This window comes from Brassica rapa, chromosome A01 (genome assembly GCF_000309985.2).
Source record: "Brassica rapa cultivar Chiifu-401-42 chromosome A01, CAAS_Brap_v3.01, whole genome shotgun sequence".
Lineage (NCBI taxonomy): Eukaryota > Viridiplantae > Streptophyta > Magnoliopsida > Brassicales > Brassicaceae > Brassica > Brassica rapa.
In genome coordinates this window covers 2,305,262-2,327,643 of record NC_024795.2, presented here as the reverse complement: position 1 = coordinate 2,327,643, position 22,382 = coordinate 2,305,262, and the positions used below count along the sequence as shown (strand labels likewise).

General features: G+C 36.7%; 8 protein-coding genes across 12 annotated transcripts; 2 read left to right on the top strand and 6 right to left on the bottom strand.

Moving 5' to 3' along the window:
• Window positions 1-171: 171 nt before the first annotated feature.
• On the top strand, window positions 172-2,447 carry LOC103850019. The gene is made up of 6 exons (XM_009126723.3): window positions 172-796; window positions 1,186-1,283; window positions 1,371-1,395; window positions 1,541-1,661; window positions 1,757-1,891; window positions 1,985-2,447. The coding sequence occupies exons 1-6, from the start codon at window positions 370-372 to the stop codon at window positions 2,193-2,195; spliced, it is 1,017 nt and encodes a 338-aa protein (XP_009124971.1). The 5' UTR covers window positions 172-369; the 3' UTR covers window positions 2,196-2,447.
• Window positions 2,448-2,736: 289 nt separating this feature from the next.
• On the bottom strand, window positions 2,737-3,127 carry LOC103850008. The gene has a single exon (XM_009126714.2). The coding sequence runs from the start codon at window positions 3,024-3,026 to the stop codon at window positions 2,841-2,843; it is 186 nt and encodes a 61-aa protein (XP_009124962.1). The 5' UTR covers window positions 3,027-3,127; the 3' UTR covers window positions 2,737-2,840.
• Window positions 3,128-3,305: 178 nt separating this feature from the next.
• Window positions 3,306-4,469, bottom strand: LOC103849998. The gene has a single exon (XM_033273020.1). It carries the CDS (start codon window positions 4,380-4,382, stop codon window positions 4,197-4,199), a length of 186 nt encoding a protein of 61 aa, XP_033128911.1. The 5' UTR covers window positions 4,383-4,469; the 3' UTR covers window positions 3,306-4,196.
• A 542-nt stretch (window positions 4,470-5,011) lies between these two features.
• LOC103849987 lies at window positions 5,012-6,927 on the bottom strand. Its single transcript, XM_033272965.1, has one exon. The coding sequence runs from the start codon at window positions 5,682-5,684 to the stop codon at window positions 5,499-5,501; it is 186 nt and encodes a 61-aa protein (XP_033128856.1). The 5' UTR covers window positions 5,685-6,927; the 3' UTR covers window positions 5,012-5,498.
• Window positions 6,928-7,131: 204 nt separating this feature from the next.
• Window positions 7,132-7,503, bottom strand: LOC103849979. Its single transcript, XM_009126678.2, has one exon. It carries the CDS (start codon window positions 7,428-7,430, stop codon window positions 7,242-7,244), a length of 189 nt encoding a protein of 62 aa, XP_009124926.1. The 5' UTR covers window positions 7,431-7,503; the 3' UTR covers window positions 7,132-7,241.
• Window positions 7,504-7,675: 172 nt separating this feature from the next.
• Window positions 7,676-14,090, bottom strand: LOC103849713 (alpha-aminoadipic semialdehyde synthase). Of its 5 annotated transcripts, none has more exons than XM_009126533.3 (26): window positions 13,985-14,069; window positions 13,736-13,844; window positions 13,297-13,605; window positions 12,964-13,050; window positions 12,751-12,880; window positions 12,493-12,666; window positions 12,346-12,428; window positions 12,152-12,268; window positions 11,995-12,070; window positions 11,739-11,910; window positions 11,559-11,655; window positions 11,309-11,475; window positions 11,160-11,220; window positions 10,740-10,880; window positions 10,204-10,551; window positions 10,052-10,132; window positions 9,892-9,957; window positions 9,564-9,681; window positions 9,362-9,491; window positions 9,176-9,255; window positions 8,941-9,099; window positions 8,637-8,856; window positions 8,452-8,560; window positions 8,211-8,372; window positions 8,052-8,121; window positions 7,678-7,959 (listed from the first exon to the last, which is right to left on the bottom strand). In XM_009126533.3, exons 3-26 carry the CDS (start codon window positions 13,579-13,581, stop codon window positions 7,907-7,909), a joined length of 3,186 nt encoding a protein of 1,061 aa, XP_009124781.1. In that variant the 5' UTR covers window positions 13,582-13,605; window positions 13,736-13,844; window positions 13,985-14,069; the 3' UTR covers window positions 7,678-7,906. The 5 variants fall into 5 exon arrangements, with proteins under 5 accessions (XP_033148020.1, XP_009124781.1, XP_009124828.1 ...); XM_009126580.3 differs by having other exon boundaries at window positions 13,771-13,844; XM_033292129.1 differs by lacking the exon at window positions 13,985-14,069 and having other exon boundaries at window positions 7,676-7,959; window positions 13,771-13,977.
• A 262-nt stretch (window positions 14,091-14,352) lies between these two features.
• LOC103849530 (F-box only protein 13) lies at window positions 14,353-19,218 on the top strand. The gene has a single exon (XM_009126318.3). The coding sequence runs from the start codon at window positions 17,899-17,901 to the stop codon at window positions 19,123-19,125; it is 1,227 nt and encodes a 408-aa protein (XP_009124566.2). The 5' UTR covers window positions 14,353-17,898; the 3' UTR covers window positions 19,126-19,218.
• On the bottom strand, window positions 19,195-22,264 carry LOC103849612 (pentatricopeptide repeat-containing protein At4g33170). The gene has a single exon (XM_009126382.3). The coding sequence runs from the start codon at window positions 22,200-22,202 to the stop codon at window positions 19,236-19,238; it is 2,967 nt and encodes a 988-aa protein (XP_009124630.1). The 5' UTR covers window positions 22,203-22,264; the 3' UTR covers window positions 19,195-19,235.
• Between the last annotated feature and the right edge of the window lie 118 nt (window positions 22,265-22,382).

Below are 22,382 nucleotides of genomic sequence, written 5' to 3'. Positions count from 1 at the left end.
ATGTCAAATAAAAAAAAAAAATTAAGACATTCAAAACAAAACAAAACAGAATTCATAGGATTCAGACCGACCTATTAAGATGTGTGTCTTTTATTTCGCCGTTCAATTGGTAGAGGCCACGGCGTAATTGTAGGGGGATATAGTATATTGTGTTATTATCTTACTTTAATTTTAATTAAAAAGGCTAATTAAGTACCTCCTCCTAGCAAAGTGCTTCAATGCATGATTATTACGTTGGAGGAGCTCTTATAGATTTGCTTTTTTTCTTTTCTTTAAAAAGCTTTTATCATTTTGTTCCTCGAATTCGATTGGGGGATTGAGTATTGAAATTGGATAGTGGATGGTGTAATGTGAGAGAGAGATCTCGTTATGTTAAAGAGACACTCCATCTCCAGAAGAATCTCACGATTCGATTCACAATCCCTAATGTCTTCTGCTGCTGCTTGCACCGATCCCTTGCGATCGCTCCACACTCGATCCATCGGTGGAGGCTTCTTCGTTCACAGACTCAATCCCATTTCTAACGGCTTGTTCAAGGTTTATGAAGGCGGCGGAAAGACCAATGGGTTAACAACAACAACAACCGTAAGAAGCTGTTTTGATGCTTCTCCTCACAAGAAGGCTGATCTAAAGGCTCGAGCTTTATCTCTGCATCGGCGCCTTCTCCATGGCCCGAGGGGGGAAGAACTACGCCGCGGCGGGGGCGGAACCACTGACTTAGCGGATGGACGTGGTGCGTACACGACGAGGTTGCAAGGGAATGATAAGATTGTTGTGGCTGTTGACATTGATGAGGGTATAGTAATGTTGTTCCCTTCATTCTTTGATGATCATGTTTTACAGGGAGAGATCGTTTTAAAAATGTTATGTTAAAATGGGTTCTTGAAAAAGTTTTAGACTTTACAGTCAATGAGTGATATTCTGGATGTTGTGTAATAATGGAGATCATACATACGAGGAACTGCTTTGAACTGTGTCTTAAAACTGACATCTTTGAATCTTTTCTCATGTGATTCTGTTTCCAACTCGATATTTAAGTGTTGCCTTGGTTTGATGGGATTCTTTCGTTTGCTGATAACTCTAATCCCTTGCTTTCGTACACTAACATCATAAGTTTTTCTCTCTTTATTCAAAACCATTATACTAAAAGCTTTGCTTCATCTTATGGTCTTTTTATGTAAGCAGTTCTTGGAAACTTTGTCTCGGCACTTAACAAGTTCATTGCCGACCGCTACTTGTCTAACCATACTGTCTCTGAATACCATGTCTACGAGTTCTTCAGGGTATGAAACTAGAGAGCTTCCCCAACACAGATTTCTTGTCTGGATATGCCCCTTAAACTTGTGTCTTCTTATTTTTCTTTGTTGCAGATATGGAACTGCTCTCGGAATGAAGGTAGTTAGTCTTGGCCATCTTGTAGCTTATATGCATTAATCAAGGGGGCTAGCTGATGAGTTTCTCTAATGCTCTCAATACGTTTTTTCGTTTCAGTGCGACACCTAATCATGTTGTTATGTTTAAAATGTTTCTTGTCCTGCAGCTGACTTACGAGTTCATGAATTCTTTAAGACATCATATTTCAAGAAAGGGATCCATCCTCTTCCAGGTGCACACACGACTCTTCACAAGCTATCAAGATACTGCGAGCTCTCAGTTGTGACGTAAGTGCCATGCTCTGTGACCTCCTCCTCTCTACTAAAATCTTGACCAGTTAATTCTAAAAACCCGTGTTCTGTTTTTTTATATCACTGGATAGGTCCCGGCAGAATGCGATAAAGGATCACACACTTGAGTGGCTCGATATGCATTTCCCAGGATTGTTTAAACATATTCATTTCGGGAACCATTTTGCTCTTCATGGAGAGTCTAAACCCAAGTCTGAAATCTGCAGGTGCATACAGAGAATCATCTCATTAAAATATTTGATACAATCTTGCATGTGATTTGATGGGCTAATTAATAATCCAAGAATTGGAAATTGCAGATCATTTGGAGCAGAGATATTGATTGATGATAACCCTAGATATGCAGAGGAATGCGCTAACATTGGAATGAAGGTTCTCCTCTTTGACTATGAAAACTCATACCCTTGGTCCAAAACTGAGTCTGTGGACAGACATCCTCTGGTGACTAGAGTTCGTAATTGGGAAGAAGTGGAGCAGCAGATTCTCTCATGGGTAGTAACAAAGTGTTAAAAACATTTATACTATTGCTGTTTCAATGTTACATTGTATTGTATAAACATGAAAGAAGACAGAACAAGCCAAGAAATCTTGATGGGATGAATAAGTTAGCAACCAGAGATGAAATTAGCTAAAAACTGTCACCTTTTAGCATTAAATTACTTCTTTTTTGTTGCTAAAATTAGTTTGGTATCACTAAATTTTTTTCACTATCTGTACTGCACATATGTAAGATAATGTATAATTTAAGTGTTTACTATATCATATGAGGTTACTTTATAAATCCAAGGATAACAACATGAGCTAATGTCAATCTATAAACTTTTTTGAAGACTACTTATCAAACATAAGATGATAACGTTTAACTTTCAGCCAATATGTAAAAACTAATCTAAATTATGTTGAAGACTGATATATAAAGCCATCTCAAAACTATTGTAAAACTAATCTCAAATTTGTTGGAAGACTAATAAAATGCTTGTTAAGAGTTTTTAGTGCTAACCGACCAAGAAGGATTAATGGTAGCCTAATAAATTATAGAAGAGAGAAGAAATAGAAATATAATAACTCATTTTATTTAAAATTATGATCATAATAGGAGAGTCACATCATAAAGAAAGAAGGTGCTGGTTATTATTTTAAACCACTAAACACTTCTCACTTGGTTGCCTTGTCCTTGGCATGAAGGTCGTCAAAATAGGCCTTAGTGTTAGCTTCGAAAGCATCCCTAGGTATCTGAACTGCACCTCCAGTCCCTGGCGCCACCATATGACCCGAACCAGATCCAGCCACACCAGTTTGTGCTACGTTACCAGATTTAGCACAATCGTCTTTCTTGTCCATTTTCTTGATCTCTTAAAAATATGAGGTAAGCTTTAATTTGTGGAGAGTGATATGAGGTTTTGATTCGGAATGTGAATGAAACCGATGAAGAGGTGGGTGAATTTATAGATGGGATTTGATCAAGTTAGTCAAAATCAACATTTCCCAAGATTATATCAACAAAACCATTGGGTTTTTTTTTCAGTCAATACGAAGTGGAAGTGAATTGGTAAAGGGCAAGAGTCTGGTCTTGGAAAGCTACTTGGAGGTGTTCAATGACACTTGGAAATAACATCCATATTAGGCTTAACAATTACTTATAGTTTTGTATACACATATAATATGATCACTTATTCTACGTCCATTGAGATTTGTACACGCATTCATACACACATATATATTGCCATTGACGACAATAAGAAAACTTATCAAACACGAGATGATAACGTGAACTAGGCCTGGGATTTTCGGTTAACAGATTTTTTTTAAAAAACAATTCTAAAATTAACCGAATAACATTTTGGTTCGGTTGTCGGTTATCGGTTCATTTCGGTTTCTGTTTCAAGACCGAAATAAACCAAAAATATTTTTGTAGAAAAAATGAAAATTCGGTTAAAATCAGATATTTTCAATTGAATTCGGTTACATTTATTAAGATGGCTAACATCGGTCCAGTTTCGGTATAAACTGGTTCAGTTTTGAAATACTTTAGAAAAATTGGTTAACCGTTCAGTTCGTTAAACCAAGACGAACCTAACCAAAACCAAATTGATTTTGAAAAGCATTCTGAACCAAACCAAACTCTTAACCAAAAGTGAACCGAAACATTCGTTCGTTTCTGTCTGGTACGGTTCAATCCGCAGGGTTAACGTAAACTATCAACCAATATGTAAAAACTATTATAAATTTTGTTTAAAACTGATATAGAAAGCCACCTTTAACAAATACTATTGTAAAATTAATTAAAACTTTGTCGTAAGACTTAAAAAATGCTTGTGAAGTGACCAAAGAAAGATTAATGCAGTGTAATAGAATGCTCTAGTATTCGATAAATTACAGAACAAGGAAAGAAAAACAAGAGAAATAATAACTCATTTTATTTAATTAAATTGTGATCATAATAGGAAAATCACATCACAGGAGCATAACAACAAAGGTGCTGATTATTCTTATTTAACCACTACACACTTCTCACTTAGTAGCCTTGTCCTTGTTATGAAGGTTGTCAAAATAAGCCTTGGTGTTAGCTTCAAAAGCATCCCGAGGTGTCTGAACTGCACCTCCAGTCCCTGGCGCCACCATATTCCCCGTAACAGATCCAGTGCAACCGGATTGTGCTACATTACCAGATTTAGCACCATTATCTTTCTTGTCCATTTTCTTGAACACTTAAAGATATGAGTTAAGCTTTAGTATCTTGAGAGTGAAATGAGGTTTTGATTCGGAATGTGAAACTGATGAAGAGGTGAGTGAATTTATAGATGGGATTTGATCAAGTTAGTCAAAATCAACACTTTCCAAGATAATATCAACAAAACCCATTGTTTTTTTTTCAGTCAATACGAAGTGAAAGTGGATAGGTAAAGGGCAAGATTCTTGTCTTGGAAAGCTACTTGGGGTGTCAATGACACTTGGAAATAACTATAATATTATGCTTAATATTTACTATTTAAAATTTGTATACACATATTTATGATCACTTACTATACGTACATCTACTGAGATTGGTGGGCACAAGTTCTTTTGTACACACATATATCTACAGTCTACAAAGTTCCTCTCGCAATCCTAGGTTTTTATCTTATCTCTCCATCTTCTTCAAGTTATAGAGAAACAATATACAGAATTTTTCGACAACAGAAAACCATTCTGTCATTTATCCCGTGCAGAACTATAGTATTCATGTTTTAAAATGACATTGTATTGTATAAACATGAAAGTATAGGCGAACAAACCAATAAAGCTTCATGGGGAGGGGAATAAGTAGCAATCCGAGTTGAAATTAGCTAAACTTTAATCACCTTTTAGCATTAAATTTAGTGTTTTTTATTTTGCTTAACTTAGTATGGTATGAAATTATTCAAATGAATTTTACATTTGATGTACATATATAAAATAGTGTATACTTCAAAGTTTCCAGTTACATTTCAATAATCTAATTATATTTGTTTGGTATATCATATGAAGTTTTTTATATAAACACGGAGATGACATGAACCAAATCAACCAATCAATATTATTGTAAAATTAATCTGAATTTTGTTGAAGAGATAAAGTCATTGTTGAAAAGTTATACAATGCCATTGGCGACAGTACGTAAGATAATTTATATCAAGCTCTAGTAAACGATAAATTATAGAACAAGAAAAGAAAAGCAAGAGAAATAATAACTCATTTTATTTATTAAATTGTGATCACAATAGGAGAATCACATCATATGAGCATAACAACAAAGAAGCTGATCATCATTCTTATTTAACCACTAAACACTTCTCAGTTAGTTGCCTTGTCATTGGCATGAAGGTTGTCAAAATAAGCCTTAGTGTTAGCCTCAAAAGCATCTCGAGGTATCTGAACTGCACCTCCAGTCCCCGGCGCCACCATGTTCCCCGAACCAGATCCAGTGCCACCAGTTTGTGCTGCATTACCAGACTTTGCACTATCATTTTTCTTGTCCATTTTCTTAAAATTTTGAAGATATGAGTTTAGTTTAAATATGAGTGAAAGAAGGTTTTGTTTTGGAATGCGAATAAAAATTGCTGAAGAGGTGGGTGAATTTATAGATGGGATTTGAACAAATTAGTCAAAATCAACACTTCCCAAGATTATATCAACAAAACCATTGGGTTTTTTCAGTCAATACGAAGTGAAAGTGAATTGGTAAGAATGAAGTCTTGTCTTGGAAAGCTACTTGGAGGTGTAGTGTTCAATGACACTTGGAAATAACAACCATTTTAGGCTTAACAATTATTTTTATAATTTTGTATACAAATATAATATGATCACTTATTATACGTCCATTGAGATTTGTACACACATTCATATACACATAATACCAAAACCGAACCGAACTGAATTATTGTAAAAGTTATCTGAATTTTGTTGAACACTAATAAATTCATCGTTAAAAAGTTACATATAATGCCATTGAGGACAGTACGAAAACTTATCAAACACAAGATGAAAACGTTTTCGGTTTTCCGAAACCGAACCAATTTTTGGTTAACCGATTTTTTTTATAAAATAAGTCTAAATTAATCAAATAATATTTTGATTCGGTTCAGTTAGTTTTGGTTTTAAAATTTCAAAACCCAAAATAAACCAATTTGTTTTATATATAAAAATGAAAATTCGGTTTAAATAGGATAGTTTCATTTAAATTCGGTTCCATTGGATAAGTTTAATTAATTATTTGTTAACATCGATTGAGTTTCGGTATAAACCAATTTAGTTTTGGTATATTTCTCTGAAAACATTACTAATTCAGTTCACTGTTCAGTTCGTTAAACCGAACCGGTAACCAAATTGGTTTTGGAGAGCTTTCTGAACCAAACCAAACTCATAACCAAAAGTTGACAGAAAATCGAAAATTCGTTAGGTTCAGCCTGTTTGGTCCGGTTCAATCCGCTGGGCTAACGTGAGCTATCAACCAATATGTAAAAACTAAACTAAAAGTTGTTTAAGACTTTATATATAAAGCTATCTTTGACCAATACTATCGTAAAATTAATTTAAACTTTGCTTAAAGACTAATAAAATGCTTGTGAAGTGACCAAGAAGGATTAATGCAGTATCATAGAATGCTCTAGTACACGATAAATTGCAGAACGAGAAAAGAAGCAAGAGAAACAATAACTCATCTTTAATAGACCCGGGTTTAACCTTTTGTTTAAAAAAAAAAGAAACAATAACTCATTAACCAGTGGTGGTAGTCCAGTGGCGCTTGAGGGATTAAACCCAATACGGCGAACCCTGGTTCGAACCCCGCTGGCCACACGGATATGAGCTATTGCTTTCGGCTCATTTGAATGCCCAGGAGAGGGTCTATCCGTGGGCTGTACCTCCACCCGGGGGTTAGGTCTGTGTCTTTAATAGACCCGGGTTTAACCCTTTGTTTACAAAAAAAAGAAACAATAACTCATTTTATTTAATTAAGTTGTGATCATAATAGGAGAATCACATCATAGGAGCATAACAATAAAGGTACTGATCATTATTTTAACCACTAAACACTTCTCACTTATTAGTTGCCTTGTCCTTGGCATGAAGGCCGTCAAAATACGCCTTAGTGTTTGCTTCAAAAGCATCCCGAGGTATCTGAACTACACCTCCAGTACCAGGTGCCACCATATTCCCTGAACCAGTTCCAGCTGCACCGGTTTGTGCTACATTGCTAGATTTAGCACCATCAACTTTTTTGTCCATTTTCTTAAAATCTTGAAGAAATAAGTTTAGTTTAAGTATGAGGAGTGAAATGAAGTTTTGTTTTTGGATTGAGAGTAAAACTAACGAAGAGGTGGGTGAATTTATAGATGGGATTTGATCAAGTTAGTCAAAATCAACACTTCCCAAGATTATATCAACAGTCAATACGAAGGGAAGGTGAATTGGTAAAGGGCAAAGAGTCTTGTCTTGGAAAGCTATTTGAGGTGTTCAATGACGCACTTGGAAATAACAATCAATTTAGGCTTAACAATTATTTAAATATTTGTATGTATATACATGTAATATGATCACTTACTATACGTCCAGTGATATATGTGGACACAAGTTCTTTTGTACATACATTCATCATATACAACATAATAATACATGTATCTACAGAGTTCCTCTCCATCTTCTTCAGCTTAATCTCCAAGCTATAGAGAAACAGTATAAAGAGTTCTTCAAGAAAAAGAAAATCATTCTGTCTTCTCCATCAGTTTTATACCATAAGCTTGCAATATATCCAAAGCTGTACATACCACCACAAAATCACTAGTTCAACATCATTGTGTGTACATCTGAAAACATATCACTAGTTTTGAAGTTGAGACCCAAAGTTACCTGGCAAATAAACCTCAGGTTCGAGAGGTCTTAAGACTCCTCTTGTCTTGATCTTGTCTTCAATTAACAACTGCACCACACAGCATCAAAATCAAATGTTTAAAAGTGTATCTTAAGAGTAGTCTAAAGACAGTGAAAAGTGGTGATGAGTGTAAGAACCAGAGCTCCAATAGCTGCAGGGATCCCAACGGTCTTGGCCATAGCAGTCGTCATTTGCCCGTTCTTGATCTCCCCAAACTCCAAGAGAGTTGCACTGTGCTTCTCCGTGCGTTTGCTTTCAGGGAACTCCACTTCTACTTCGTGATGCAGAAGCACCATATCCTGAAAACATAAAGTAATATGTCAGCAAACAACACCAAGTGCAAGAAAGAGACAAGCAAAGTTATCAATGAGAGACCACCTGCTCATTTCCGGAATAGGCTAGCTTCTCTTCCATTAGGTAGCAAGTTGCATCAAACACACTTTTACACAATGAAGGAATCTCCCTCTCTTCGTGATACCCCAAGAATCTAACACACCAAAAAAGAATCAGCCTTACGTTATGTTCCAGAGAAGATTTGACAACAACATGGAGAATCAGCTTACACAATTGTTTTGGCAGCTTTGTCTGCACTCTCCTTAGAATGTCCAAGCTTGATAATCCTCTTGCTGATCTCTTCTTCTCCGTCTAGAGCCTCTGCATCCTTCACTAGAACATTACTTAACAGAGCACCAAATGTAATACTCTTTCCACTGGAAAGTAGTTGATTTGCTTCATTGTCAAAGAAACCGAGTTTCGAAAGTGTTGACATGATCATACTAAACCCTGTAACAAAACCAGAAAAAATAAAAAAACAAGTGTTAGAACCTTCATACGTAAGATGTGAGTTATGATTATGGAGTTACATGCCTTCGTATCTGAGAGTTCCACGAAATATAGTTGATGCTTCACTCTCAATGCCATAATGTTCCCCGTAAACCAAGGAGTTCCGGTTTGGGAGACACTCCAATGCAAAAGCTGGAAGGTTAGGTACTCTGAATCTTGTGGCTGAATCATACAGATCCTCCCCTGCAGTTTATGTTGCTTGGTTAAACAGAAGTGTACTAAAACTCAACTTAATTCAATCTCCTTTGTTTATCATTACCATCAACATGTATTATGTCGCCGTTGCTTTTGTATTTGGCAGGGTTGCGGCCAGCTCTAATGGCTCCAGCAGGATTCCAGCTGAAAATATAGAGATGTCATTAAGTAAGTGTGATCATGAAATGATATTTTAATGTGGAACACAGAGGAGAGTTTGTTATTATTAATGGCGTGGAAGACAAGATACCTAAATTTATATGCTAATGGATTGTTTGCTGCAGCAGGAGAGGGAAGACCACCACAGTAAGAGGTGAAAGACTTTACTTTACCTTTTCTGATATGTGCCTCGTTGATCATTTTCATTGCCATCATGTGATCTGCAAGTTTCATTATATGGATCACCTTCTAATTTAGTAAAAACTGAAAAACTATGTTGTGAGATGTCATACCGATTCCAGGGTCCAGTCCCATTTCGCCAAGAATAGTAATCCCAGCATGCTTAGCTTTCTCATGTAACATGGACGTTTCATCATCAACATAGCTAGCAGTGATAAGATGCTTCTTCAGCTGAGTGAATCACGAAGAGGAAGCAGAGAGACTTAGAATCAAGAAACAAGAATGTGTTATGTAGAAGGAGTCAAAGTCTAGTGTGTTAAGTTAAATCCACTTCCAACCTAAAACCAATTGGTGATAATTAGATTGGTTCATATCCCTTATATCCCTTAACATCCCTTCCAACTTACGATGTGGTATAGTGTCTTGAGAGTAGTAACGTACCTCAATGCATGTCTTTGCTACAGAAGCATGACAACTTGCCGGTAATAAACTTAGAACAACATCAACCTGTAGGCAACACCAAGAAAATAAGATTTAAGATATTTGAGTAGTAGAGTTTGGGAGTAAAGGTAATCTAAGGACAGAGAGTTTAAGATAATACCTGAGAGACATACTTAAGGAGGCTTTCATTATCTGACACATCTAACTGAACTGCTTCCACTTCTGGCATACCTTCAACCGTCTACAACATATTTAATCACTTCAGCAAAAAAAAGATAATGACACTTGAAAATATTAGTTTAGTATATATACCTCTTTGGCATCCTTAAGATAAAGAGATGCAACAATCACATGAACATCTCTTTGTTCTCCTCCTAAATAAGTTTTGTACCATTGCTGTGACGAAATGTTTCTAACTGAAGCTAGGAACTCAGCAGCTGGACGACACACACGTCCAGCGCCAAGAATCAAAACCGCTGATCTCTTTGTCATTTCTTCAGGCTTCTCTTCGTTTTCTTGCTGGACTTTACCAATCTTCAGTGAAATTTTATTTGTTTCTTTACGTGGAGATATTATATAATCTTCTTCATCATCTGGATTAGCTAATCGAGTTAATGAATCAATTATTTGATCCAATACTTTCCTATCATCCGCACCAACCTACATAATAAGATAATGTAAGGAATCTTTAGCGAGTGGGAACAGGTTAAAAAGTGTGGGACCACAGTCTTTTTTGGCTTTTAGCGTGGTTACGTGTTCTAGAAACTCAAGACACTTATTGAAAGTGACATCAAAACTAAACCTGACATTAAAGTTTTCCGGGGTTTTATTCAGAAGAAAAAACTTACTTCAAGTTCTGAGTATGACTCAGCATCTGCGCTCTGGCCTAGTTCACATTTGGCCAAATGAAATGATCCACCAGCTGCTTCGATCATATCGAGAGCTTCGTTTATCAGAAACTTATCAAACAGGTGTCCACTTAGAGATACCTACACATCATTGTCACAGTCAAAAAATCATTACAAGAAGCTGTGACATATCTTCAACATTTATCATTTAATATTTGGTCAAGAAAACATGATAGATATGTTGATATCTCAAGATTTGCTTAAAGACATAGATTTGGATTAGTTATGTTTACTTTCATGCTTTAGAGCATAATCCTTAAGTAATTTTGTCTCAAAAGAGATTTGTCTCATGTTGTATGTTCTATACTTCTATGGTTGGAAACATACAACATGAGACAAGTTTCTTTCTTCAAAACTCACCAATATGTTGTATGTTCTCTGGTTGGAAGCTCCGTTGGAGATGTTATCTTGTGCCTCTCTGCTTTTGAAGTATATACAATAGTTTAGAGAAGAAGCCTAATAGTCATTTCAGATAATTTTTATGAAGTAAAGGTTGAAGAAGAACATACTCTGGATCAGACTTCCTCATACGTGGAATATACTCATACAAAGATGTCAACTCTCCTCTATAGCTTATGCAAGCCCTCTTCAGATGTGCCGGTAGATCAGAAACTTCAGTCATGGACGCCAAACTACCAACAAACTCTGAAAGAATATCTCCAAAATGCTGGGATGCCTTTTTCATTAACACAATAAACTCCAAATCAATACAAAGTTTTTCAAAATCATTCCAAGTACTAAAAGCTCTAGTCTTCTTACCTCTTTTGCAAATTCTGTTGGTAGAATGTCGACGGCCATGCATAGTAAACCATCACCATCCATGTCTTGATAGTATGAATTGTTCGTGGGATTAAACCTAAAGACAGTTACAAACTCAAAAAAGTTTCAGATAGTGTAAGTACAAGACTGAAAAGAATTTTCATGAAATGCTTAGATTACCTAAAGAAAGGAGAGTCTATTAAAGTAGCTCGGTTAACAAACTCAATGGAGCCACCTATATCACAAGTTATATCACATATTCCCACTAGTGGACATCCCTTTGCTGTTAAATCTTGAAGCTGTTTAGTGCTCAGAAGACGAGGAAACCTCTTCTCCCAGTACATACAGTTCACTGCACATAAAAACACAGTTAAATGATATTTTGATTATATGTAAACTCATGAACTATAAGGAAAAGCAAAGATTAGGATCTAACCAAGAACTGATGTATAAGGGGCGATCTTTTCATGGAAGACTGGATTGTAGTGTTCCGGATGTACATAATAATCAGCCTGAAGATAAATAATAAAGAGTTAATAGTAGTGTAACAAAAAGTCACAGCCCTGGAGCTAAGTTTTTAAATAAAGTGTTACTTTGTCAAACGGCTTTGATGGATCTTGGTGTTCAACAATGTCTTGGCTTGTAATGATACAACCATATACATGATGGACTCGCTTTGTTGATTTTCCATTTTGACTAACACCTTTGTCCTGTTCATAAATACACATTTCATAAACCTACACTTGTAACCTTTAAAAAAATGAATAAAAAGCAAAGCTACACTTACTTTTACAAACAGTTCAGGAAGCTTGCTCGGTTCAACAAAAGTATGAGGAAGAAGCTTGAAAATCTCTTGCGCCCCAAGAGAAACTGAAAAATAAAGAAAGTTATAAATGAACTGAATGAAACATCCTCAAGGATCAAAGAAAGTTACCGTTTCCTGTCCCGGTGAAAACAAACACAAGAGGGCAGATTCCTAAAGGCAATCCCTGGCTAGCAATCTCTTCACCAACAGAGATCACAGCAGCTTTTGCTGCAGCCAATGATGAATACATATAGGATGAGCCAAGCGAGAGGAAAGGCGTTGAGTATCCTAAACTTAGATATCCTGCATCAAAAAAATACATTCATCAACACCCAAAAAAAAAAAGAAATATTCTTACTCATTAGAATAGTAACAAGAGACTCTTACTCTGTCCTAGTCCATGTAAGAAGTCAACAAGACCAGCTCTTCCTGCATATTGACCAAATGCTAAAAGTCTTTTCCCATGATCTCCAACAATGAGCTCGTAATCATACAACGTCACTCTCTCAGATAGAATCTGTATTACAACATTCTTAGATATTCTCTCTTAAAATGTACTAAAATAGAAATAAAGACATGAATGAAAAAAAGTGTTGTTACTTTATCCAACAAAGGCATGTTTTCTTTCTGTGCCTTGTGAGTGTGTGAAAAGAAAGCATATGCTCTCTCCGGAAGAATCATTTCTAGCTGCAACACAACAACAAACAATAAATCTCATAAACAAGTAAAAATTATTTAATATATTCATTTTTTTAATTAACCACAGTATCCAGTAACCGAAATCAACCGACAAATCTGTGGGCTCCAGCTATGCCGACACTTGTAAATCTCCTAGTGGCCAACGGTAATCCGTATTGTGTTATCCTTCGAGTGCTACTAACCCAACCCCTTTGATTTTAGTATATAATTTTAAATATGCTATTGTCACATTACCTCAGGTTGTTTGATTCCGAGTATAAGTCCACAGTCAGACAAATCATCAGAGACTTCACAACCGACGTCTTCGTACAAGGCATCGTGATGGATACGCTTAGCAGATGGCTGAACAACAATGCGTGAAACGCCTGTTCTGTCTTTGCCACCGTGTAAAAGGCGAGCGCAATGAGATGGTGTTAGTGGCGTTCTTCTCTCCCATTTGTTTACGGTTTCAGCTAGAATCCCCACAACTCCATTCCCTAGCTTCTTCTTCTTCTCCTCATCACATTCATTTAAATTCATCTTTTGCTTGTAAGTTTATAGTCTCTGCAGAGGAACAACAAAACCCTATTTCACACGCCTGTAATGTTTAATAACGACATTAACGGTTGATGTTTGAGTTTGATCAAGCAAAAAAGAAACAAAGGAAGATCATTGAGTCCGGTTCTGTCCTTACCTAAACCTTACAAAGGAAGATCATTGAAAGCTTACCAATTGAGAAATCAAACGATTTATGAGCATAAAAATGAAAATCTTTGGCGATTAATTGGTGACTCAAAACAGAACTGAAACAGAGCAGAGAAGAACAGAGGAAGGCAGATCAAACTATTATTTAATATCGCAAAGACAAAGAGTGTGTGATGGAGATTAATAGAAGCTCATTTAGGAGAGGACAGTTATGGTGAGATGAAATCAAGAACGTTACCTAAAACGATGACTTTGATCATGCAATGCTTGTGAACTGGTTTATGAAAGATGGAACCTTTTTTTCCGAAGTGAGTATAGGCGCAGTAACAAGTTTTATTTCTTTTTACGTCCTTTTATAAGCTACGGTTACGTATATGATTTAGCTTAAAACTTTTTAAAAATGATTTAGGTGGATATAGATAGTAATAGGCGTATTTTGGATAAAGATTATGACGATACAAAAAAATGTGATAAACCCACAGTTTTAGGTATAGCCAAATAAAATAAATATATATAATTTTTTTAAAAAATTATCATTTGTAAAAATTAGTATATAAAAACTATATAATTTAAAATTATTTAAGATAAATTGAATATTACTTATATTTCATTTTACTTATGACATAATAGTAAAAAATAGTAATAGATTAGAGTGTTAATCTCGGCGACATTTGTGTATTTAACACATGCGTGAGTGTGACATATCATATTTGTATTGTATTACAAATATTTCAACATGTTCCGCTATAATCGACACGTCAATTCTACTCTATTAAATAATGCAATAGACAATGACAAATGCACTAAACAAAGGAAATAGCAATAAACTACTATCTCACGAAAAATAATAAAAGGAAAGGGACAACGTCGTCACTACCAATTACGTGGATGTGATACAGGATAGGACTGAAGGTGTCTGTCTCCAATGGAAAGTGTATTACGTGTTTGATAAGAAGAGAAATAGACAAGAGAAGAGTGAAGACGTTACTCACTTGCAATAACCTACATTTAGATCACGACGCTTACCATTTTCCGTGTTCTTTACGTCTATCTTCTTTTGGTTTTATCATGACTTTATAGTATATGCACCTAAAAAAGGTTACAAGGTGGTTCCCATGTCTGATTCATGAATCTAATTTTTATGTAGTTACAGTGCAGTTGATACGAAAATACCAAGGGCAGATGAGCTAAATTGGGTGAAACGAAGTAGATTCCTATAGTGTTATTGAAAGTGTTGGGTAAGTTGGGCTTATGATGGGGAATAGATTGATCTTATTTAAATAGTCACATTTGCAAAGGTTGGGCTTCAGCTGCTGTCTTGAAACAGGCCCATGTTCAATATTGCATATGTTCAAGGAAGGATAATGTCAAGAGACACATTTTGACCAATTCAGAGTATATACAGTGGAACGTGAGACAATGACAATGAATCCATCAGAAGTTTGACATCAAACATCTCTGTACTACACATTTTTGATAGATACGCTTGCAGGTTTGGTAGTACAACACGTCCGTAGTTTCATAAAATGAATAATTATTTTTACAAGACTAATCTAACTAATTATCTGAAAAGTGAATGTGAACCTGAAGATTGTTTTGGTATCATTGATACATGTGCAGCGACCAGTTATGTTCCGACGACGGCTTTTCTTATGAATCAGGTTTTATTATAAGTTCTCTTTTCAAAGTTTTTATTGTATTTAATTGGGCATGGCCTGGGAACAAGTTCTGGGCATTGACTTTGCAATGGCACAAAAGTCGATGCGAGAAGAGATTCCTCAACGAGGCTACAAAGTTAATGGTGGTCCTATCCTTTTGCTTTTTTTTTTCACCCATCTCTTCTTTTATGTGATTAAATTTCATACATTTTAAATGTATTTTGACAATAACTGGATTTTAATCCTAGAAAATATTAACGAAAATGAAGATGCCGTTGTTAAACTTTCAAAATTATAATTTAACAAAGAAATGAAAAACCCACAATTTTAATCAACATATACTCCATTTGTTTTCTAAAATAAAATTTTCTAGAATTTTCATGTTTATTAAAAATATAATAATATTTACATTTTATTTATAATTTATTTTTAATACATTTTCTAATAAATATCCACCAATAAAATTTAATCAAATCAGATATTTACAATTAATGTTTTTCAAGAATATACAAAAATATTTTAAAAATATATAAAATACCCTGGGTTACGGGAACGAATAATAGTAATACACGCTTTCAAACTCTATAAAATTTTACTTTCGAAACCGAGGAAGTATATTTTAAAACAAACTTTTATGAACATTTTACCGTAAACTTATATCTCACAATACAAATACCCTGGGTTACGGGAACGAATAATAGTAATACACGCTTTCAAAGTAACGACTGGATGTTAGTATCCAATCTAAACTATTATTCTATATACTTTCAAATCCATTTCTCTAGCAATTTTTCATGAACTCAAATAATAACATGCATTAAAAGCTAAACTATACTATTAGATTTTGCATACAAAAGTTTGCATTTTTGGATGAAGAATTCAATGCTAAGTTTGACAAATGATAAAGAGACAAATGTGACTTGATGCCAAGATTTATTTGTCTTATGGTATTTTGATTTTAATACTTGTATAAGAAAAAACACGAGCAAAAGAAAAAGAAGTTGCTTTTAAAAAATTTATTATTCGAAAGGTAAAACTGTTTAAAAGAAAAAGAACAAAAAAAAGGAAAAGAAGACAACTCACACGAATCGCCACTTTTGATAGTAGTAGTCTCTGTATTAGAGAAGAGACGAGAAGAAAGACAGCTCCTAAGTCCTAAAATCCCTAACTAACTTTCTCTTTTGCTTTTGCGACCATGTCCACTGTCTTCGTGCGCTAATTCTTCTATGTTTCTTTTTTAAAAATTATTCTTCTATGTTCCTCTTCACTCTTAGTTAGTGATCTATCTTTAATGTGTTAAAAATCCACATAAGCAAACGAAAATTCGGGTTACATAGCATGCAAGGCACATAAATTTGGAAGAACGATAAATCTTGTTCCATTTCTTTGCCATTTGAATGATGATGGATGCATATGCAGAGCTGAGATCGATCAACTCTAAAATTTGCAACTAATGTTTGGAACTCTAGAGAATGATAAACAAGAGTTGCATCTTTTGGTTTTATACTAAGTTAAATTATTTTTTTGCTTCACGTTTCTAAACATAATTTCTTGAAATCAAGTCCAAACATATGACTTATGACTCAAAAACAAAACAAAAGACAATCGTTTACAAAATTCTTGTCGAATCATTGTAGCAGGTTAGTCACTCTCCAGCTAATCATAAAAAAGAGTTAGTTGGGCACTGCCGGTAATATGTTTACTTTTTATTTCCTTTGCTATCGAAAAGAGTCATTCACTATTGAATAATATCTCAATAGTACTATTTTTTTTGTCCCACTCCATAGAACTTTTCTTTACAAATATTTACAACATACAAAGCACAAACACACATTAAATCCAAACAATAATAGGACAAATACTAATATACAAGCTAACAAATTACAAATTGTCTTTTACCAAAAAAGATAATTATTTTACCAAAAAAAGGTTACAAGTAGTCATAGTATAAAAATCATATAGCTATTATAACTATAGTTTTTTCATTGACAATTGTGAAGAGTTGATTTATTTGACCATTGTTGGTTTTATATTTCAGTATAGACAACGATTTCATACTTCATTTGATTAAAAATAATTTATTGGGGGTAGTGGTAGAACATTGAACAAGAAGCTATACAAATAACACAATCTTTCACTTTTGTTTTGTCTCTTCCCCATAGTATCTTTGTGGATTGTCAACGCTCTCTGAAAGAGGTGCCCAAGAAGCTTCCTTTTCACTCTCTCTCTCTCTCTCTCTCTCTTTCTCTCTCCAATGGCACTACAAATCTCAACTCTTTAAAAACAAAAAACACTTCTACCAAAGATCTGTCATTACCAGTTCACCACTATCTCTCTTTTCTATTCTCTCTTCTCTCTTTCTCTGCATTTACTTAAAACCTCAAATTCAATCTTTTTTCCTAGAAAAATCTCCCTTTTACCTCTCTCTTTTGAATCCCACTTACCCAAAACCCCAAAGCTCGAAACTTTACACTGATCTGAAGCCTTAGAAAAAATGGGATTCTCAGCTGGGAAACGAAAATCAAGAGATGAGCAAGACTACACAGTAACCTTAGCTTCCACCGCTTTCCCCATGGACGACCTCAGCGACGACGTCCTCGAGAGAGTCCTCTCGTGGCTACCTACTTCCTCTTTCCTCCGCATGACCTCCGTCTGCAAGAGATGGAAATCAACCAAAACCTCAAAAAGCTTCAACCTTGCCTGCTCCCAAGTCCCTCTTCGAGACCCTTGGTTCTTCATGATCACTAACGATTCAAAGTCTTCAACTTTCGTATACGACTCAACAGAGAACAGCTGGAAAAGCCTCAACCATAACCGCAACCGCCGCGATTTCATTCCAGTAGCTTCCTCTGGCGGCTTGCTCTGTTTTCGCTGCTCTGTTTCTGGTGGCTTCCTCCTCTGTAATCCCATCACTGGATCTTCTCGTGACCTTCCTTCTCCAATCTCTGATGATAACAGCAAACCTCTCCAAGCTGTAGCCATGACTGCTCTCACTCCCTCCAGCTACAAGCTTGTTACAATCTCTGGAGAAGCTCCAAACCTCTGTTTCAGGTTCTACGAATCAGATTCTGGTTCATGGAGTAAAGAGTTGAACTTAGTGAAGAAGAACGATGGAGATGAGTACAATGATGACAATGATAGTGGAACAGTCTATTTTCTCAGCAAGACAGGACACGTGGTTGTAGCCAGTAACAATCTCCAGAGAAGTCCCTCTAAGCAATACTCTTCTGTTATAACAGTTAAAGACAATGCAGAAACCGTCTACTTCCTCAGCTCTCACGGAACCATCATAGCTTGTGATCTCACCAACAAATGCTACACCGAGCTACCTAAGCTTCTTCCTCCGTTTCTTGAGTACTCCATCGACTTGGTGGAATGCAATGGAACCATGTTTGTGGTTCTCCTCTCTGAGTTCTACGAAAGCGCCAGCTTGAGGATATGGAAGCTGGAGAACCAGAGCTGGGTTCATGTTGCGATGTTGCCTCCTGCAATGTCTCATGAGCTGTACGGGAGAGAAGGAGACATAAACTGTGTAGGAGGAGCTGATGACAAGATACTTGTGTGCTTCAACACGAGTCCTCCTGAGGTGTATTGTAGATACTTTGTGTATGACTTAGTTGCACAAGAGTGGAGTGAGTTGCCAAAATGCTTCAAGGATGGAGAAGCTGTGGAGTTCGTTTCTGCTCTCTCGTTCCAGCCGCGGATCGAAGCAACAGTTTGAAGTTTGATTAGGCTTAAGTGATTTGTTTTTGTATTCTTTTCAGGATAATGCAATGTAACAAGTATTAAATTAGTACATGAATGATTTGTAGTATGCAAAGAGCTTTATCTCTACCAAAAATCACCACATGAGCATTTACCATCCTTGAATCTGTGAAACCGATTAGCATCTCTCAGTACAATCTCTCTATCATACACCTTTGATATATATTTCATGGCATTGTGGCAATCTCCACATACACGTAGATTCTTGATCACACGAATCAGTGTGGAAGGAGGAGTGCTCATAAGCCCGAACGCAACGGCTAGCTTCTCGCTGTGGTGGTTCAACGCGCGTTCTTTCTCCTCTTCTTCCACATCTACAAGTGTGAAATCTGTCTCAGGAACATACCCTTCTTGTTTGATGTCTCTGATCACATCTTTTACTTTCTTGTGTATCAATTCACTTTGAGGGTTTGATCTATCATCCACCACAAATAGATGGATCTTGTTTTTCACCTCAATCCAGCTGAACCCCGGGTCTTTTTTCACTTTCTGCCCTTTCATCATCGTCCGGGCGAGTTTCATCTCAGACCATTTGGAAGCAGCTGCATACATGTTGGATAAAAGCACATAAGCTGATGAATCCAATGGCTCTAGCTCCAAAAGCTTAGTTGCTACCCTCTTCCCTGTTTCTGTATCCCCTTGAACTCTGCAAGCTGCAAGCAGAGCTCTGTACATCGATGCTGAAGCTTCCAAGGACATTGACTCGATCAATTTCTCAGCCTCTCGAACAAGTCCAGCGCGGCCAAGCGCATCGGCTAAACAAGAGTAGTGTTCTATCTCAGGTTTGATGCCATAGTCTTTATGCATTGCTTCGATATGCTTGTATGCCTCGGAGACTAAGCCTGAATGACTGCAAGCAGAGAGAACGCCGATGAATGTGACCTTGTCAGGTTTTATACCCAAAGATTTCATCTGATTGAAAAGCTGAAGCGCTTCTTTCCCTTCCCCATGTTGAGCTAATCCTACCAACATGGCGTTCCAGACAGCGATGTTCCTCATTTCGATCCTTTTAAACAAAGAGTATGCGTCGTCTATGCTTCCGCACTTAGCATACATGTCCACAAGCGAAGTTCCAACGAACGGATCACCTGTGCAGTTCAACTTGAGGGCGTTTGCATGAATCTGTCTCCCCTGCTCCAACGCCGTCAAGCAAGAGCTTGCTTTCGCAAGTGTGGCTATTGTAAATTCATCAGGCATCACTCCCATGAGCCTCATCTGGCTATAAACATGGAAAGCTCTCTCCTCTTCTCCATTCTCTATGCATCCTGATATCATAGTAGTCCAAGCAACATCGTCGGGCACAGGAATGCAATTGAAAGCTAACTGCGCTGCTCTCATATCGCCGCATTTTACGTACATATCCAAAACTCCACTGCTGACCCATAGATCTAAGTCGTATCCGGATTTGACTGCATAAGCATGGACTTGCTTCCCTTGATTTACCTCAAACAAGGAACCACATGTCTTGAGCACTGTTGCAAGCGTGAAATCATCTGATCTCTCTCCCTGATGATGCATCAAAGCGAAAAGCTTTAGAGTCTTGTGGCCGTCATTACTTTGGGTATAGCCAGACATCATGGCGTTACAAGCGACGAGGTCGAAACTGTTCCTCTCGAACAAGACCTCTGCCTCTTTCATACACTTGTTCCGAGAGTAGGCGTCGATCAGAGCAGTAGAGACAAAACTGTCGGTAACGTTATTGGTTTTAATTGCATGAACATGAACTTGTTTGTTCAACGATAAGCTTTCAGAGAGAGAAGAAGTTGCCTTTAGAACACTTGTTACTGTATAATGGTCTGGTGTGAAGCCACAACGTAACAGCTTCATAAACAGACGCACTGCTTCCACGTCTAGGCCACTTTGAGCAAACCCGGAGATAACTGAATTCCACGATATCAAATCTCGTTCATTCATACTGTTAAATACTGTCCTAGCGAAGTTGACTCTTCTCAGCTTACAGTACATGTTTATTAGACTATTTGCCACAGTGAGCTTCAAATCAAATCCTAGCTTCAACGCCATACAATGAACTTGCTGCCCTAATGCTAAACTATCTAACTTAACAGCTGAAGCTAACACCAAAATAAATGTGACATCATCACATTCCAAGTTGGACTCAACCATATCCACAAAACATTGGAGAAGAGCTGAATACTGACTTCCCTTGAGATATTTAGTCAATATTTGGTTCTTGGATCTTATTTTTGAAGCATCATGACCATTTGCAGATGACTTCATTTCTCCTCTTTCAGAATCATCACCAGTAACTCTATCGAGTAAACGCAAGGTGATTTCATTAGGATGCAAGCCACTTCTACGAAACGCAGAAGAGAGATCCACTGATTCTTCTTTTAAACCCATATCCAGATAAGCCTTCAACATCAAGTTCCATAACACAACATCTCTATAAGGCATCTCTTCAAACAAATCCCTACCTTCCTTAACCTTACCAAACTTCAGATATATATTAACAAGCGCCCCCGAAACAAACTCATCACTATCCAAACCGATCTTGCAAGCATACCCATGAACCGCCTCTGAAGCCCACACATACCCAGAATGCAAACAGAGTTTCAACAGCGGAGCTAGAGTCATTCGACTTGTAAACACAACGTCCTGCCGTAAAATTCGAAAAATATGAAAACCCTCTTCAACGTTCTCGATAAAACCTTCCGAAGACTGAGCATAAGCAGCTAAAATCGAGTTCCAGGAAACGAGATCTCTCTCAGGCATTTCATCGAACACCCGGCGTGCATAACTGAGTGATCCACACTTCGAGTACATTGAAATGAGGTTGTTGATAAGGAATCGTTCTGGGTTTTCCTCCAAGGCTAAGATACGTGCGTGTGTGCATTTCCCGAGGCTCAAGTCCGACGTGGAGATAGCATCGCGAAGAAAGCTGAACCATTGTGAGGAAGAAGAAGAGGAAGAACAAAATGGCGAAGCGGAAGTGAGACGCAAAGGAGGGAGAAGATAGTAGAGTTTAGGAGATCTCTGATAGGATAAAGGGATCGATTTGAGGGTTGCTTGCATGATGGGTTAAAAATGTAACCTTTTAAAGTTGAGGGGTGTAATCTTGCGACGCAAGAAACTCATGGGGAGAAAGTAGAAAACCTAAGTTGGTTCATGACGTTGCTTAGGACTTTTAACGCGGGTACAAGATGGTTAGTAACCGGTTATTGCATTTTCTATTATCGGTTTAGTATTGTTAAT